General features: G+C 36.8%; 1 protein-coding gene across 9 annotated transcripts in view; it reads left to right on the plus strand.

The window, feature by feature from the left end:
• SLC12A2 (solute carrier family 12 member 2) overlaps positions 1-19991 on the plus strand; it is a 94741-nt gene that overhangs the window by 31786 nt on the left and 42964 nt on the right. For all 9 annotated transcript variants that reach the window (XR_004967800.1, XR_004967801.1, XM_036310934.1 and 6 more), the window contains exons 5-10: positions 5548-5687; positions 7383-7493; positions 9709-9817; positions 15811-15938; positions 16053-16137; positions 19403-19554. Coding sequence is in view for 7 of the 9 variants with exons in the window: in XM_036310934.1 (XP_036166827.1) it covers positions 5548-5687; positions 7383-7493; positions 9709-9817; positions 15811-15938; positions 16053-16137; positions 19403-19554 (725 nt within the window). In the remaining 2 variants the exon portion in view is untranslated. The remainder of the gene's footprint in view (positions 1-5547; positions 5688-7382; positions 7494-9708; positions 9818-15810; positions 15939-16052; positions 16138-19402; positions 19555-19991) is intronic.

The following is a 19991-nucleotide window of genomic DNA, read 5'->3' on the forward strand; positions in this document are numbered from 1 at the left end:
TCCTACATTGAGCGTCTGCCTCCTGATAGTCAGTGTGTGTCATAGCGACTGGTCTTTCTGCAGTCCAGTCGATTTGCATATTATGCTTTTATACACACACACACACTATAGGACAATAACAGCAAATAACACACTGGCAATCTCCCTGGAACAAGAAATTTTAATTCAACAAAATTTTCCAAGGAGCAAAACAGATAGGGAGTTATGGTTGAGAACAAACTTTAAGAGTGTGACTTTGTTTGTTGTTCTTAATAGTAAACCATTTTATGTTTTAATAGGGTAGGACCAAAATGCTGGATTGGATCTCTTCAAGCTCAGCAACTGAGGGCTTAATTTGGACTGTTTCCTTATTGAAAGGTCTGCACAGAGAGTAATAGAACTAGAACTGTGCAGAGGATCAAGGTGCCAAAGGCTTAAATAGGAGAAATGGAGGGATTCCATGGGAATAATGATGTGTAGACACCCCTAACAGGATTTATTTTGGTTTACTGAGACCCATCTTAATTTTCTATGAACTTAAAGTTGTTAATAAGGGAATTAATAGGGAAATATTTAAAATTTGCTTAAAGGTTGCAGATCTGTTTAGTAATTTCAATTTGAAGAGTTCCTGTTTAAACTTGTATAGTTATCTTATTAATAGAACTATTGAGGTAGTACTTGATAGTTTAATTTTATTTATCTTGATTCTTATGACATTTACCTATATTTTATATTGAATAATATTTTATTCTTGTTTTGTAAGGTGTTTCCATTCCTGTGAAAATATGTGAAATGTGTACTTTTCCTGATGTTGTGCTTTTTGCCACAGGAGAGATTTAATATTACTAAATTGGTTTTATCAGCATCTTTTAGAGATTAAACAGATACCAATCTAGAAAAATGTAGGTTGATTTCCCAGACAGAAAGTGCTAGGAACCTTTCTGTTCCTTGTATCAGCAGTGGAAGTCATTTTTTAAAATATGAACTGCTTGTAAACATGTAATAATGTTCAATTATGAAGTCTAGGATAAAAATAATATGGAAACATTCGGTGTTTCTGAAAAACAAAAAGAGTCAAAACTTAGAAATAAAAGAGGCTTAAAGATTTCAGGCTTGATTATATTTTAGTGATGATTTTTTGGGGGGTACTGCTTAAACTTACTGGCAGCAGATTAATTAATCATCTCCTCAGTTCTCTGTCTCTACAGAGTAAGAATAGTGTCACACTTTACCTTCATCTCTGGCACAGTCCTGCCTTAACAGACAGTTATGTTCTACAGATTACTGCAGCTGGCTGGGGGCCCAGAGCGCTTTCCTGTTCTGCAAATCTTGTCAGTCTGGAGAGTTTGGATTTGACAGAATTTACTTGGGCTATGGGCAACAGGTTCTGTGATGTAGGTAGTCCTGGCCAGCAGCCACTTTCACTCAGGCCAGTATTTCCTAGACCAGGGGTGGGCAAACTTTTAGACTCGAGGGCCACAATGGGTTCTTAAACTGGACCGGAGGGCCGGAACAAAAGCATGGATGGAGTGTTTGTGTGAACTAATATAAATTCAAAGTAAACATCATTACATAAAAGGGTACGGTCTTTTTTTTTTTTTTTTTTTCAGTTTTATTCATTTCAAACGGCCGGATCCAGCCTGCGGCCCGTAGTTTGCCCACGGCTGTCCTAGACTCACAGACCAGAGTTCTCCCATCCTCAGTCTGTGATATGGACTCACTTATGAATTAGGGGACACCCACATCTTTTTATAAGATGAAAGTGTAAATTCCGGTATTTTCATTCCCCTAAATGTGTCATTCGAAGAGTAGTCTTACCTTTTTGTTATTGTTGTTAATTCTCAACTGAGAGTATTTTTCCATTGATTTTTTAGAGAGAGTAGAAGGGAGGGGGGGAGAGAGAGATATATCATTGTGAGAGAGACACACTGATTGGTTGCCTCCCACATGCACCCTGACTAAGGCTGGGATCGAGCTTGCAATGAGGTACATGCCCTTGATCGGAATTAAACCTGTGATCCTTCAGTCCTCGGGCTTTATCCACTGAGCCAAACTGGCTAGGGCGAGCAGTCTTAGTTTTGATTACATCTAAGTTACCACTTTTTATTTCTTTGTTGGATTATGCTTTTGGTGTGTTATATAAGAAGTCCTGCCTTGTTAAAGGTCCCAAAGCTTTTCTTCTAGAAGTTTTATAACTTGAGGTTTTCAGTTATATCTCTCATCATTTTTAGTTAATGTTTGTATATGTACAAAATAGGAATCAAGCCCATCAAGAGTCATGTGGATATCCAGTTACTCTAGCACAATTTGTTAAAAGATTATCCCTTTTTTATTTCATTGCTTTAGCATTTTCGTAAAAAGTTAATCAACCCTAGTTATCCAAAGCCATCTATAGATTGAATGCAATTCCTATCAAAATTTCAATGACATTTTTCATAGAAATAGAAAAAAGTAACCTAAAATTAATATGAAACCACAAAAGACTCCGAATAGCCAAAGCAATCTTGAGAAAGAACAAAGCTAGGTGTTAGGAAAATTGGATATTCACACGTGAAAGATTAAAATGGACTCTTTTCCTATACCACTCATAAAAATTAGCTCAACAAATATTAAGGGCTTAAATGTAAGCCGTGAACCTGTAAAATTACCAGAAACACAAGGAAAAAGCTCCTCGCCATTGGTGTTGACAGTGAGTTTTTTTTTATATGACATCAAAAGCACAAGAACAAAAAAGCATCGATGTATTTCTCTCAAAGCGGATATTTCTCTCTGTCTTTCTCTCTCTCCCACTCTCTCTAAAGATCAATGGAAAAATATCCTCGGCTGAGGATTAAAGAAAAAACAAACAACAAAAACACACACACATACACACAAAGCAAAAATTAACAATGGCACTACATCAAACTAAAAAGCTTTGGTGCAGCAAAAGAAACAACAAAATGAAAAGACAACTAAAAAATGGGAAAAAATAATTGCAAATCACTTATCTGATAAAGGGCTAATATCCAAAATAGATAAAGATCTCATATAACTCAATAGCAAAAAATAACCAATCTGACAAAAAAGTGGGCAGAACACTTGAAGAGACATTTTTCCAAAGAAGACAGCAAGTTAATGAAAAGATGTTCAACATGACTACTCATCAGGGGGATGCAAACCAAAACCACAATGAGTTAGAGTGGCTATTATAAAAAAAGACTAGATAATAAAAGCTGGTGAAGATGTGGGGAAAACGGAACTCTTGTACATTTTTGGGAATGTAAATTGGTACAGCCACAATGGAAAACAGTATGGAGGTACCTCAAAAAATAGAACCACCATATGATCCATCAATCCCACTTCTGGGTATTTATTAGAAGGAAATAAAATTATTATTTGGTAGAGATGTTTGCACCTATATTCATTGCAGCATTATTCATAGTAGGCAAGACATGGAAACAACCTAAGTGTTCATTGATGGATGGATGAAGAAAATGTGATGTATGCGTACTCACACGCACTCACTTGAGAACTATTATTCAGCCACGAAAAAGAAGATTTTGCCATTTGCAATAGCATTGATGAAACTGGAGGGTATTATGCTAAGTGAAATAAGTCAGAGAGACAAATACTGTATAATCTAACTTATTTGTGTAGGGTGTCCCAAAATTCACGCAAGATTTGAATTTGCGTGAGCATTAACAACAACAACAACAAAAAAATAAAAGCCTAATTTTACTTGGTTTATTTTATTTTTTTTTAAATATATTTTATTGATTTTCTACAGAGAGGAAGGGAGAGAGACAGAGAGAGTCAGAAACATCGATGAGAGAGAAACATCGATCAGTTGCCTCCTGCACATCTCCTACTGGGGATGTGCCCGGAACCCAGGTACATGCCCTTGACCGGAATCGAACCTGGGACCTCTCAGTCCGCAGACCGATGCTCTATCCACTGAGCCAAACCGGTTTCGGCTGGTTTATTGAATCAGATTCTAATATCTGTTGCCCTTTGATTTCAATCCCTTCAATTTGATAAGCATTACCAAGTACAAATTATGGCCCAGGAGCAGGGACAATGAAGACCAATGAAGACCACGGTTTTGCATATATGCCAGCAAAGCCGTGGAGGCCATTTACCTGATGTGCTATTCCATACATAACCCTATACTGTATACTTTATGAATCAATAAAAATTTTACAATTTTTAATTATAAACCTGTGTTTTCTATCAAAATTACTTCTTGCGTGAATTTTGGGACACCCTATAGAATCCAAAAAAGTTGAACTCACAGAAACAGAGTAGGAAAGTGTGCTACGGGGTGAGAGAAATGATAAGATGTTGGTCAAAGTGTGCAGATTTCCATTTATAAGAAGAATAAATTCTGGGAATCTAATAGGAAGCATAGAGACTAGTAAACAATACTGTTGTATACTTTAAAGTTGTTAGGAGTAAATCTTGAATATTCTTTTAACAATAATAAAAAAATGGTAATTATGTGAAGTGAAGAATATGTTAACCTTATTTTGGCAAACATTTTGTAATGTATATGCATATCAAATAATCACACTGTACATCTTAAACAATGTTATATGTCAATTATATATTAATAAAGCTGGGGGAGTTTGACCCTACATGCGTGATTTTATTTCTGGAATCTATGCTGGTCCATTATCTATAGATCTATCCTCAATCCAGTATCATGCTATCTTGGTGTACTGTAGCTTTATAGTAATTCTTGAGACTAGGTTGTGTGAGTCTTCCAACTGTGTGTTATTTTTCCAAAATTGTTTTGGCTGTTCTACCTTTTCATTAAAAATTTTAGAATTACCTTGCCAATTTCTGTGAAATATCCTGGTGAGATTGTGATGGGAATTGTGTTGAATCTAGAGATCAATTTGGAGAGAATAAACATCTTAACTGTGTCTTCCACTCCATAATCGTGGTGTACCTATTTAGTTCTCCTTTGGGTTTAAGTTGTTCAGTACACAGACCTTGCAAATATTTTTTAGATTTAGACTTAACTATTTCCAGTCTTTGAGTACTATTGTAGGTAGGTTACTTTTTAAAACTTCAGTTTCTAATTGTTCATTGCTAGTACATGGGAAAATGGTGGATTTTTATATATTTACCTTGTAACATGTCTGTATTAGCTTTCTTTAGAGAAACAGAACCAAGTGTGTGTGTGTGTGTGTGTGTGTGTGTGTGTGTGTGTAGATTTATTTGAAGGAAGTAATTCCCATGATTATAGAGTCTGGGAAGTCCAAAACCTGCAGTGGGTTTGCAGTCTGTAGGCCCAGAGAAGAGCTGATGATGTAGTTCCAAGTCTGAAGATTATCTGCTGCAGATTTCCTTCTTTCTTGGGGAAGGCCTTTCTTTGTTCTACTCAGGCCTTCAGCTGATTATAGAGGAGGACAATTTTTTTCATCTTTATTGTTGAAAGTATTACAGATGTCCTCTTCCCCCCACCCCCCCATTGATTTATTCTAGCTGCACTCACACACACACACCCCCCTCTCCCCACCCTCACTGGAGGAGGACATTTAAAATACTAACTTTAGTACTATTCTTTTTTCCCCTTTTCTTTAGGAGGAGCATATTATTTAATATCTAGAAGTCTAGGGCCAGAATTTGGTGGTGCAATTGGCCTGATATTTGCTTTTGCCAATGCTGTTGCAGTTGCTATGTATGTGGTTGGATTTGCAGAAACTGTGGTGGAGTTGCTTAAGGTAATTCACCTTTCTTCTAGTCATTTGTTTCCCAAATCTTTATTGAGGGCCTATATGCCACTCTCCATGTTAGATGCTAGGAAAGCGGTGATGAACACAAAACTCATCCTTCAAGAAGTTCAGTGTGTGGGGTAGACAAAGGAAAATCATTATTGAATGTCAGAAGTGGGTAACTGTAGAGACCTTGGCAACACAAAGGAGGATCACTTGACTTACCATCCAGAAATGGGGGTCGCAGAGGAGTGTCAAGGAAGGGAGTCTAGGCTTCAGCAGGCAGATAGGAGAGTGGGGATGTGGAATGGGGGGAACAGTGAAGAAAAGGAAACAGACCTGGAAGGGTGGAGTATGGTGGGTTAAAAAACCCCCACTATATTTCTGTATGACGAGTACAAAGTGGCAAGAGATTTAAGACTAGAGAAAGGAAAAAGTATCAAGTCAGGAAGGGTCTTGTTTGCTATTAAAATAGATCTTATCTAGATTGGACTGGGGGACCATGACATGATCAGATTTTCATGACGTGACCTAAATAAATATCTGATCACGGAGTAGAGATTGGATTGAGTGATCACAATGGGAGATTGAGACCATTTAAAAGGTTGTTGTAGTTATCCTGGAAGAGGAGATGTGGCTTATATTAAAACAATGATGAGTGGGGCTGGGGAGGTGTAGGTGAATTTGACAGATTTAAAAAATGTTGAATAAGTGAATTGATGATTAATGGGATGAGGGAGACTAAAGAGAAAGAAGGATTTCAAGTTTATACACAAATTTCTGAGTTGGGGATTTAGACAGAATGTAATACCATTCACTTGAGATAGAGAACATAGGACAATTTAATTTTAGGTGTCTAATTTGAGGAACCAGAGGTGTATCTAAGTAAAGCTGGCCAGAAAGTAGTTGATATACTGCTCTGAAGTTTACAAGAGAACTTGTTTGGAAAGAGTCATTAGGATGTGTTGAGTTAAAGCAGAAGAGAAATAGGATTTAATATTGTTAAGTGATAGGAACCTCAACTGACACAGTTGTTCATGTCAGGGCTATTGTAACTCTTTTTCTGCAGTAGTATGTGGTACATTAGGATATGTAAAATTTGAAAACACTGACATTTACATTGGCATTGCCCTCATCCATGTAGGCTAAACGGATGAATGAAAGGTAGGGCTGTAAGCAAGCAAACAATATAATCAGTAAGAGTTCATGTTCTTCCATTGTTTAATTTAGTATATGTTTCTCATTTCATTGATACTCAATCACAAATACTTTTTTGCTTATAGAATAGGAACAGTGTTTTGGATTACTGCATGAAAGTATATTCACCTCCTTTTATGCAAACTAAAAGACTATTTAAAGCTTGACTTCACTAATCAAAATGAATGCAAAATATTTCTGCTATGTACCTTAAGAACATTCTATTAAAACTAGTTATATGATTTTTATTGTCAGCAATTCCCTTTTTGATATACCACATCTGATTAAATATAGCATTATTAATTTAATCATATTCTTGATGTCGTCATATACTTGAATGACACATCAATAGTAAATATTCCTTTTTCATTGGTCTCCCTATTCATTTGTTAAATAGGCATTTATTCACCTACATGTAAGGCACTGTGATATCTCTAAAATGTTTCAAAAGAAATAAAGACTATCTAAAAGAACTAATATTGCTTATTTATAATTTTCTTTTTCTAGGAACATTCTATTCTTATGATAGATGAAATCAATGATATCCGAATTATCGGAGCCATTACTGTGGTGATCCTTTTAGGTATCTCAGTAGCTGGAATGGAGTGGGAAGCAAAAGTAAGTAATGATATCACTGGAATATCGGTAAATATTTAACATATGAACTTTAAAAGCTTTTATTTTAAGAATGCATTAAATTGTGGTAACATTTTTAGATTTTAAAAGTTCCTAAGTGGCCTTTTTCAGGGAAATTTATGTATAGGGTTATTTTCTAATTGACAAGACAGGGGATATTTGAAGATAGCCATCAGTTCAGGATCTAGTTAAACACAGTATTTTAAAAATATTTTACTTCCTACCTCTCCTCCAGCCCCTATTGTATGACTTAAATTATTTAGAGATGCTCAGGTTAGTTAGGTAGCCCAAATTAAACTGCTGGCTTTATAATTTATTTAAAAGTTCAATTTCAAAAATAAACATAGGGGCAGTAAATTTCAAGTTAGTGCCATTAGGGATTAGAGAAGATAATCTTGTTCCTTGATTTTGAAATCTCAGAAATCATAACTACCCAAACAGGTACCATTGTTTCGGGGGGGAAACTGCTGAATTCACATGTTAATATATAGGCAAAGCACCCAAATACACATATTTCTGTATCTTTGAGGGACTATGCCATAGTACAGCTCTTGTTTCCTGAATAATGCATATCTACAAAGATACTACTGAGCATCTCAAAGTCACTTCAGGTTCGTGTTTATAGATTGTATAAAATCACATATTTGTATTGTATATGAGCTCTGATAATATTTATCAGATCAAGAATTAGCAAAGTCTGAAAGAATAATTTTTCCCTGGTAGGTAAGTCATTAGTATAAAATTAAATCATTTTCTTATACATTTAACAAATTGACTTTACTGAAAAGAATTTCATACAACAATGTAAGTGGTCCTTATTCCCACAGATGGTACAGTTTTTCATGAGCATCTGCCCAGTGTTATTGGGAGGTTAAGAGTGGAGAAGAAGAGGTGGGGTGGGCAAAATGGGTGAAAGGGGTCAAAAGGTACAGACTTGCAGTGAAAAATTAGTAAGTCATGGATGTAATGTTCAGCCATGGTGACAATCCTATCTATAAAGAGGGAATATCCTGATTGACCCTCATGCTATGGCAAAGATGGCGGTGACTACAGCCAAAAAGGAGGGAATATGCTAATTGACTGCCACGCCCTCAAAGATGGCAGCGCCGACAGCCAATAAGGAGGGAATATGCTAATTGACTGGCACACACTCAGAGATGGTGGCACCCAGTCCCCTCAGCCCTCTGGCTTTGCTGCTTGCCTGCCTCCGGAGTCCCCCCGGCCCCTCAGCTCCCCAGCCGCCCAGGGCTGGCCCAAGGCACAGGCAAGCCTTGGATGGTGGCTGCCCAGCTGCCCAGGGCTGCCTGAGGCTCAAATAACCAGGGCTGGCCGAGGCTTGCACTGCCTGTAGTAGCAGCAGCAGAAGTGTGATAGAGGCATTGCCTTCCCCTGATCGCCGGGTTGCCTCCCACGCCTGAAGGTTCCTGGACTGTGAGGGGTCAGGCCGTGCTGAGGGAACCCCCCCTACAGTGCATGAATTTTCATGCACTGGGCCTCTAGTAGTTAATAATACTATATTGTATACTTGACAGTTGTTAGAGTATATCTTAAAAGTTCTCATCACTGAAAAAAAATGTATAACTATATAGTGATGGATGGAACTTCTTATAGTGATCATTTTGCAATATATAGAAATATCAGATCATTATGTTATATACCTGAAACTAATATACTGTTATATATCTGTTATATCCAATAAAACAAAACAAAAAAAGTGAAAGAGGAGAGATGGTAGTTCGCATGGATTATTCCTTTCTTCCAGTCCCACTGCTACTTGAATTCCCCTCCTGGGTGTTGTCTTCTTTTTATACTTTTCCTTATTTTCATATCGCTGTCACACATTCAACACTGTGTTTGGACTTGGTATAAAACTTGGGTTTTTAGCAAATATGTTGTACTGTATGGTGGAGGGGACAGGAAAGAATGATGCATGGAATGAAAAGCCTATGGTGTTTTGGAATTTATAGTGTTTTATGATTTGTGGGAAGGCATGTGCATCATTAATAAATTTCAAAATATATGGCATCATTCTACTTCTGCCATCATTTTTTTTATGGCGTGCCTACCCTGTGCTTGGCATTGTTTGATGCTCTGAGGAAACAAGACAGAAATCCTTTCCCCCATGGAAGTTGTATTCTAATGGAACTGAATGTACAACATAAGATTTGAGTTTTATTTTTAATGTTTAAAATTTCAGGCTCAGATTGTTCTTTTGGTGATTCTCCTACTTGCTATTGCTGATTTCGTCATAGGAACATTTATCCCATTGGAGAGCAAGAAACCCAAAGGTTTCTTTGGTTATAAATGTAAGTAAAAAAGCTAGAATATTTTTAAAGGTGTATATTATACCATTCTATTAGTAAATTTAGTACATTTTAGATATTTTGTAATGTAAGTAAGTTTGGTATAATCACTAATTGGCAATTCAATTTAGTTTTGTATACTTAAGTATGTTACAATTGGAGTTAAAAAATCATTTTTATTTGTATCTTTCCTTTTCATTATTAGCAACAAAAGGTAATAGAATGTAAAAAAAAAAATCAATGCTACTAAAAAAAGATGCTTTAGTTCTCACTAATTTTGGGAATTTGTAAGTGAAAGGTAACTTGTTCTGATGTTGACTTTTTCATTATTTTAGTTGTATTTTAGCACAACAGTCTAAAAGTGTCTGAGACTGAAAGTAACTAGAAATTCAGTTTCTGTGTAATTGCAGTTTTTAAGTTTTTCTACAATTTGCAGTATTATTGTTTTTAAATATATTTTTATTGATTTTAGAGAGGAAGAAGAGAGGGGGAGAGAGAGAAACATCAATGATGAGAATCATTGATCAGCTGCCTCCTGTACGCCCCACACTGGGGATTGAGCCCGCAATCTGGGCATGTGTACTGACCAGGAATCAAACTGTTACCTCCTGGTTCCTAGGTCAATGCTCAACCACTGAGCCACACTGTCTGGGCTGCATTATTAAATGTGTGAGAATTTCCCAGTTTTTGTCTTCTATAACCCTTTTCATTCCACATCTAATTGTCACTACTGGTGAAATTTAATTGTTATTTTTTCCTAAAGGGTCTATCTGTATCTCCCAGCCCCCACCCTTACTCCCTACCCCAGTCCTTATCTTCTCCCCACTTAAATGAGCAATTCTGAACCTATCTGCACAAAATAAAATGAAAGTGGGAAGGAATAGTTGCAGTAGCATCAGAGAAGCTTATTACTTTGGGTTACAAGCCTGTCTGTCTTCAGTTGAACAAAGCACTAGGCAGCGGTTCTCAACTTGTGGGTCGCGACCCCTTTGGCGGTCGAATGACCCTTTCACAGGGGTTGCCAAGACCATCCTGCATATCAGATATTTACATTATGATTCATAACAGTAGCAACATTACAGTTATGAAGTAGCAACGAAAATAATTTTATGGTTGGGTCATAACATGAGGAACTGTATTTAAAGGGCCAGAAGGTTGAGAGGAAAAGGCCAGGTTCTCCTGCATCTTATTGCTGACTGGTAACAACATATAGTCCTTGGATCATATGTGAATAAAACTGGTTTTATCAGACCATATCAGACTCTGGCTTAGTTGGCTGGGCATTTTTCTGATATGAATTGTTTCAAGGACCTTGCCCATTATTTGTGCCTACTGGTCCTGGGTTGATAGTGTGATTTTTGTTCTGACTACTTGTGCTCTTGCCACCTTCTAAACTGGGCATTAAATTCCTGATTTCCTGGCTTGGGGGAAGAGGTGTCTACTAAGCATTCCAGGAGTAAAAGTTTGCAACATTAGTTAGGTAGGTAATTTCCTGTACTTTATGCTCTCATAAATTATCTAATTATGAATGATTTTTACATGTTTTATTATATTATTATGTATGTTTCTGAACATTAGTTTTTGTCACTTTTTTTTCTAAAGGAAGTATTAAAAGCTATAGTGAATGATTACTTAAAATATTCCTAATAATAATATATTTCTGTTTATGACTTTAATTGATTTAAGTATATTTTCTAGGCCACATTTTTCATTTCCTTATTTTCAGAAATTTGGCCACTTATAGAAATATCACATAGTTAGCTAGAATAATAATTATATTATGTTTAAATAGCACATCTGGGCCTATTTCAGTCTGAGATAAATAAATCTAAATATACTTTGGAATGTGACTTTTCTTTTTTTGGTGGTTGATACTGCTTGGTTCTCCTCTTGTTATACTAAGGCAGTGTTGGCAGTAAACAGGTTATATTGATAAACTTGTCAGTTCAAATGACTACCTAATAGGGGGATTCATTTTTCCTCTTTTTTCTTTCTGACATGAGAAGTCTCTCTCCAGTGCCTCTGCTCTATTCTGGATCCTATTTTACTTCCTCAAAGGCATTTATCCCTTTACTAGAGGCCTGGTGCACAAAATTCATGCATGGTGTGGGGGGAGTGGAAGGGGTCCCTCAGTCCAGCCTGCACCCTCTCCAATCTGGGACCCCTCAGGGGATGTCCCATTGCCGGTTTAGGCCTGATCCCACTAAACTGGCAGTCGGACATCCCTCTCGCAATCCGGGACCGCTGGCTTCTAACCATTCACCTGCCTGCTGGCCTGATCACCCCTAACTGCTCTCCCTTGCCAGCCTGATTGCCCCTATCCACCTCTGCCTTGCCCCCCACCACCATGACTTTGTCCGGAAGGAAGGCAGGACGACTGGAAGATATCCGGTGGACCCGGTCTAATTAGGATATTACCCTTTTATTAGTATAGATAATTGACTCTCACTTCCTTGTTTCAAAACTCTCACCTCTATAAAGCTTATGAACTTGCTCTAGTAATTCTCATTCTTGAAATGCTATCTCGTCTTTTATTCTCCTCTAGTTACCACCTCATTTTCCAGTTCCCTTTCATAGACAAACTTCTCACTTATGTATTATTCCAGAATAATGTCAAACTTACAGAGAACTTGGAAAATTGATACAATGAATTCCTTATATCCTTCATCTAAATTCACTAATGAAGAATGGTTTTATATTGTCTCTGCCACATTTGTTTTATTACTTCATACGTATCTATTCATTACTACTATGATGGCTAAAACTTTTAAGAGAAGTTGCAGAAATCATGACTTACCTCTAAACATTGTACTTAAGCATGTATCTTCTAAGGAAAAGGACAATTCAAGAAGTTTAACTTTGGCACAATGCTAATATCTAATATATGGGTTGTATACAAAATTTTCCAATTGTTTCTATAAAAATCTTTATAGTAGCTTTTTTTCCCTTTTCTTTTACTGTTCCAGGATCCAGTTCTCTAAAAAAAATTTTTTTTTTGCTAATCCTCACCCAAGGTTATCTTTTCCATTGATTTTCAGAGAGGGAGGGAGGGAGGGAAGGGGAAGTAAAGGCAGGAAAGGAGGTGGGGAGAGAGAAACATGGACATGAGAGAGACACATTGATTGGTTGTCTCCCACATGTGTCCCTACCCAGGCTGGGATGGAACCTGCAACCCAAGTATTTGCCCTTGACCAGAAATCAAACCTGAGACCCTTCAGTGCATGGTCTAACACTTACCACTGAGCAACACCAGCCAGGACCAGGAGCCAGTGAATGATTATGTATTGCATTGAGTTGTCATGTCTCTTCTTTTTTATTTTTTTTTTAAATGGTTCTTTACATAATCTTCAATCTCCTTGAACCTGAAACAGCTCCTTAGCCTTTGTTTTTCGTGATAGTGACATTTCTCAAGAATATAGCCCATTTGTTTTGTAGAACTCGCTCCAGTGGGTTCATCTGATTTATTTTCATAGATTCAGGTTATTTGTTTTGCCAGGAAAATAGCATGAACGATATGTAATGCATCACATTAGGAGACATCTTTTTTTCCCTGTCAGTGATGGTTTTAACTTTGGTGACTTAGTCAAAGTGGTATCTGAGAGGTTTCTTTATTGTGAGATTGCCATTTTCTTCTTTGTAATCCTATTTAATAAAGAACTAATATGCAAATGGTCATAATGCCCTTAAGCCATAACGGCTCAGGCACTCAACACTGGGGAGACAGGACTGGGTATCAGCAAGGCACAAATGAGCTCGAGAGAGAGGAATGGGAACCAACCAGGCTGTGGCCTGGGAGAGGGACAAGCACCCGCCACGTGGTCCCGGGCGTCTGTGGCTGTGGCCCAGGCGAAGCCACCTGCCCACAGTACCCTGTGGCTGGGGCCAGCCCAGGAGAAGCTGGCCTGGGTCCTGGGTGCCTGCGACTGGCCTGAGGAGGGAATCCTGGGTCCTGGGTGTGGGGTGATCAGGCCAGTAGGGGAGCAGTTAGGGACGATCAGGCAGGCAGACAGGCAGGCAGGCAGGCAGGCGAGCGTTAGGAGCCAGCGGTCCTGGATTGTGAGAGGCAGTCGGATATCCCTCGAGGGGTCCTGGATTGGAGCAAGTGCAGGACAGGCTGAGGGACAGCGCTCCTCTCCTCCCCCTCCCCCCCATGCACAAATTTTGTGCAGCAGGCCTCTAGTTAAGTAATAATATGTTGTAGGATACTTGGAGACTGCATAGCCTACTTCCCATCAGACTTTTACCAAATGTTTTTATTTCCTTCATTAAATCCTTACCTGATTTCCGTCTGTCAGGGTGACAACCACATGGTACTAGATCCAGTGTGCAGTATTTTAGTCCTCTGCTTCCCAGCAGCATTACACTTAGTTGTCTCATCCTCCTTGAAATACTTTTCTTGTTTTGATGTCACATTGTCACTGTCTCTTTTACTCCTTTTACCCCTTCTCTTCCTAGTCTCTAAATGTCAGTTGCACAGGTTTGGCCTTGGGCCTTCTAATTGTATTCTTTCCTTCGGTGAGGTCTATTCTCATGGCTCCAAATGCTATTAAGAGACTGACATGTTTTTATTCCTGGATTTCTCTTTTTAAATTCTGGATATACATAACTACTTATATGATGTCTCTCCTACATAATCCTTTTCAGACTTTAACGTTTGAGTACAGTATGTGGAAAAAGCCAGGATCTCAATGTTCCCTACCTGCCCCTTTACTTTTTAATCTTCCTCTATATTATTCTCCCCTCATAGATTGAACCATTGGAGTAACCTCCTAGTGGGTCTTCCTGCTTCAGATGTTGATGCCGTTGGTCCATTATCCACACAGCATCCACACAAGCCTTAGTAACATCATGTCATTTGCATGTTTCTTAGCCTACCTTAGCTTTTCATTATATTTAGGATAAAATCTAAAATAAAATTTTGCATAGTCTCACCCCCACTGATTTTACCAACCTAATTTTATTCTCCATGTTACTATGATAAGAGCTTTACATTCTTTTAATTCCTCAAAGAGCTAAGCCTTTTTCCTACCTTTGGGCCTTTATAAATGTCATTTCTTATTCCTGGTGTAATATTTTCCCTAATCATCACCTGGCTGATTCTTGCTCAGTAAAGTATCTTTTTAAGTATTGTTTCCATAGTTACATCCTTTAGCCTTCTGTAACCACACTGAATTAGGTTCTCTCATTCTTTATCAAAACATCCTATTTCCATCAGTCTACTTACTGCTATTTGTAATGACTTGCTTCTTTACTGACTGTGTAGCTCCCAATTGGGATTCTTAAGTTCCATAAAGGTAGGAACAATGTCTAGTTTTTTGCTATTCTATTTCTTGATATAACTAGATGGCTCCAGTACAGGACCTGACACATTGACGCTCAAGGATGGGTGAATGGATGAATAAATGACTGTTAATTGGTTTAGTGTCAGGACCTATCAGAATAGATGGAAACAGTAGGATTAGTTGAAGCTTTCATTATTGTTGAAATGGAAAGGACCTTTACCTAATTTGCTTACGCTAAAATTATTTGGAAGGCCCAAAAATAGCCTCAAAAATCAAACAAGTTATCACTGCAAAATAGAGAAAACTGTACAGATAGTATTTATGTTGGATGTTAAAAAAAAAACGGTTCCAGATTAGTATGATGTTACTTTGTTTTCCTACCTCCTTTCTTATTTCTTTGACCTCTGAGATTGAGGGATTTACCCACGCTTTGATTTACATTTGGACCAGTGTTAATAATCAAATTAGAGGTGCTCAAAACTTGATTATGAAGGTACACAAAATAGTAGGAAATGTCCCAGGTCAAATCATCATTTTGGTATATACTATTCCCTCATATAAGAAAAGAATTAGGTGTGAATTAGGAAATATTCAAGAGTTTATCAGTTACTTGAACTGAAGAAATGTCAGGGGTCATGCATACCACTTACTCTTGACCTAATTATGATGGTCTAATCTATCTATTAATTACAAAAAATGTTTTGTTCTCTACAGCTGAAATATTTAATGAGAACTTTGGACCAGATTTTCGAGGAGAAGAGACTTTTTTTTCTGTCTTTGCCATCTTTTTTCCTGCTGCAACTGGTATTCTGGCTGGAGCAAATATCTCCGGTGATCTTGCAGTAAGTACTGTATTGATTTATATTAAAAAGCACTATATTGATTATATATTAAAAATGGTATACATGTATTTATTTTTAAAGGTATACTTAAAAAAAAATCTTCTTGTCTTCTAGGATCCTCAGTCAGCCATACCCAAAGGAACACTCTTAGCCATTTTAATCACTACGGTGGTTTACATAGGAATTGCAGTATCTGTAGGTAAATAGCTTTACATTTCTTTATGTTTCAGAAATTTTAGTTATTTTTCAATTCAGAAATATTTCAGTCAAAAGACATGGTGTTGCATATTTTCATTCAAATTAGTTTTAAGTAAACTAGTAAGTGATTTTATCTAGACATTATCTAAACCACCAAATGCTCCTCCTCCAGAATTTAATTATATTTAGTTAGAAAATATATAAAATCTTATCTGCAAACTCTTAAATTTCAGAAATATATTTATAGAAAATATCACTTATATGTAAAAATAAATGCATTTAACTTTGATCTTTACACATTCTTGAATATTTTTGTTTATGGTGGTTATTTAATATTTTCTCATAATCTTATTATATGAAGATTGTTTCAAGGCCATTAAGTGCAGTGCCTAGCATTTGTTTTTACCATAAAAACTGATTTTGATGAACAGTATATAGTACATTGAATTAAAAACTTACTAATGTCTTAGTAAATTGAATTAAAATGGTATTTAACCATTTTATTACATTTATGGACTCATAGCATTTTAGAACTTAAAAGGACTTAAGTGGTCAACCAATCTCTAAAATCACTTATAGATGATGGAATTCGAGCTTAGAGATTTCACTACCAAGGATAACTGGTGCTTGCTTTATAGACTTGCTTTCATAGTAAAGTGAGTTTTGGTTTGTTTGTGTTTTTTTAAAATAAAGTCTTTAAAGGATGTTCTTTAAGTTAGAAAAAAATTAAATAACTTAATTTACATATAATTTGCATGCAGTGATTAGAGGAATTGTCTCAAATTTACTACACTTTCATTAAAGTATATACCCAGGAAACATTCTTAAGATGTAAGCATTGCTTTTAATGTATAAACTCTAATTCAAATTTTATTGTTAAATGTTTTAAGCACATTATAAAATTAAATCTTATTTTAATACCAATTTAAAGAATCACAAACTCTAAATTCATAGACTGTAGAATAAGGTTTCCATAGTATTTCAATAAGAAAATTTTATTTTTGCTGTACATTCCGTCATTTTTGGGAAGTCCTGACAGAACAGTTTTTACAAACTCTTATGCTAATTTTCACAAATGTAATCCTATATAATAAAAGGGTAATATGCAAATTGACCCTAACAACAGAACCACTGGGAATGACTGGTCACTATGACACACACTGACCACCAGGGGGCAGACACTCAATGCAGGAGCTGCCCCCTGGTGGTCAGTGCTCTCCCACAGGGGGAGCTCTGCTCAGCCACAAGCCAGGCTGATGGCTGCCAGCACAGTGGTGGTGGCGGGAGCCTCTCCCGCCTCCTCAGCAGCGCTAAGGATGTCTGACTGCAGCTTAGGCCTGCTCCCTGCTGGCAAGTGGACATCCCCCAAGGGCTCCCGGGCTGCCAGAGGGATGTCTGACTGCCAGCTTAGGCCCGTTCCCCTGGGGGAGCGGGCCTAAGCCAGCAGGTGGACATCCCCTGAGGGGTCCCTGACTGCGAGAGGGCACAGGCCGGACTGAGGGACCCCCTGAGTGCACAAATTTTTGTGCACTGGGCCTCTAGTATTGAAATATCAGTAAATGAGAGTTGGAAATTCTAATAATCAGTATTGTAGCAGGTTAAACTAAAATTTAAAAAAGGAATTAGTTTTCATCTAGCCTTAAAATCCATAGATAAATCTAATTTTTAAAAAACAAATAAACTGTATGCTATTTGTAATCTTACCAAAATATTTTGTTCCCTTAAAAGTTTCTACCTAGTGTTCTTATATATTCTATGCATAAGCTAAGGAAAATTTAGTTTTAATTTCACAAATGATATAAATGATTATATTTCAAATTAGAAACTAATTTGTTATAGCAGTAGCAGATAAGTGTTTTCTGTTTGTTTCTGACCCTCTAACACTACTGGCCCACATACTCATTTTATTCTGCCTACATTAGCCCTTGGAGCAATAGAAGTAGCCCTTTCTCCCTGGTCTTCAGTGGCTGAACCAGTAAAGATTGCCTCTACACCAGTGATTGTATAACTAGTTCAAAGCAATGAAGCCTTTTGGAATGTGAAACACATAAAACACATAAAAGCATAACTGCTTTAGGCATAGACAGGCCTCAATCCCTATGGTTTCAGAAGTACCTTCAAGGAAACATGGTTTTTCAAACACTGCTCTGAAAGTTAGATGAAGAAATTTAAGAGTAAAGAACCATGCGTAGCTCTTGCTGGTGTGGCTCAGTTGGTTGAGTATTGCCCCATGTATCAAAAGGTCACAGGTTCAATTCCTGGTCATGGCACTTACCCAGGTTTTGGGTTGGTCCCTGCTCAGGGTACATATGTTTCTCTCTCTACCTCTCCCATCCTCTCTCTCTCTTTAAAAAAGAAAGAAAGAAAAGAACTATGTGTAGTCTGTTTAGTCATTAAAATATTCTTCCCTTTATTGTTCAGTTTTTGCTATAATGCCTTATATCTGATTAGACAGTATTAAAATGCTTTAAAAGTAAAAATATATGAGGTCTAAGAAACCATTATTACTTACTATACATCATATGTTATTTCAAATAATGAATTGCTTTCTTCAAGAAAACTTTTACAATTTTTATTATGGGAATTTTCAATTCTGCACAAAAGTAGAGAAAATTTTCTAATGAGCCCAATATAACTATTACCCAGCCTCAAAAAAGTTTTCAAGAATTATTAGTATATGGTTAATCTTGTTTCGTCAATACCCATTCACTCTGCTTTAAAGGTTATTTTTAAGCAAACCACAGATAACATATATTTTCTTAATATCAGGTTAGACTTATTTGAGACAAAGGTTTAAACAGAATTATAATTTATTAATATTCAAATTGTTTTCCTGTACAGAAGAAATTACCTGAAGTCTGATCTTTGATAGGATTCAAATATAAAGTACTTGAAGTATAGGAAAATGCTTCTGCCATGTGGAACTCTTTCAACACAAGGTTTTTATATTTGCTTAAGGACACATTAACCAAATAGGCCAGGGAATAGTTTTCCTAATATACCATTTATAAACAACTATATTTCACAAGCTTAAGTGTATATGTGTAGGTACTACTCTTTGTAAGGTTCTATTTCATTAAGATATTGGGGACAATGATGCTTTCCCAATTCTGTTCCACATAAAGCTATCTTAACTGTAAATGCAGTGTGTGCTAATATAAGCAAGTTTATATGCAGTCAGTATCATTTCTTTATGGGTATATATAATTTGAAATGAACATAAACATTAGCTATATTATTTGTTCTCATTGTCACTTGTGCTTCAGGTGCTTGTGTTGTTCGGGATGCCACCGGGAACATTAATGATACTATTGTGACAGAGCTAACAAACTGTACTTCTGCAGCCTGCAAATTAAACTTTGACTTTTCTTATTGTGAAAGCAATCCTTGTTCCTATGGCCTAATGAACAACTTCCAGGTGAGTAGTAAATTTATGTTATACACATTCTATATTTATCTAGAGGTTAGACTACTATCAAATCTGACCATTCAGAGTACAGCAGTAACTTAGAAAGGAGGACTGTTTTTATATTATATCTAGATTTTTTTAAAAAAGACTGTAGGTAACTAACTGGACAAACAGAAAAATATGAAAAGTTAAAATCTGAAGCCATTCAAGAGCAGAAGGACCTCCAAGGGTAATACCAAGAGTATAATATATGTAGAATACTGTTTCAGAAAGGAAGAAAGCATCGGAGGCATCTCACATATGGTTATGTTTGCTGAGCCTATTTCTGGATTCTCTGTCTATTCCATTGATCTGTGTGTCTATTCCTCCACCAATGCCATACATTATTGATTACTGTAGTTATAAAAGTCTTAAAGTCAGATTGATTGATTTTTCCCATTTTATCC

The sequence above is a fragment of the Myotis myotis genome, unplaced genomic scaffold (genome assembly GCF_014108235.1).
Source record: "Myotis myotis isolate mMyoMyo1 unplaced genomic scaffold, mMyoMyo1.p scaffold_m19_p_5, whole genome shotgun sequence".
NCBI lineage: Eukaryota > Metazoa > Chordata > Mammalia > Chiroptera > Vespertilionidae > Myotis > Myotis myotis.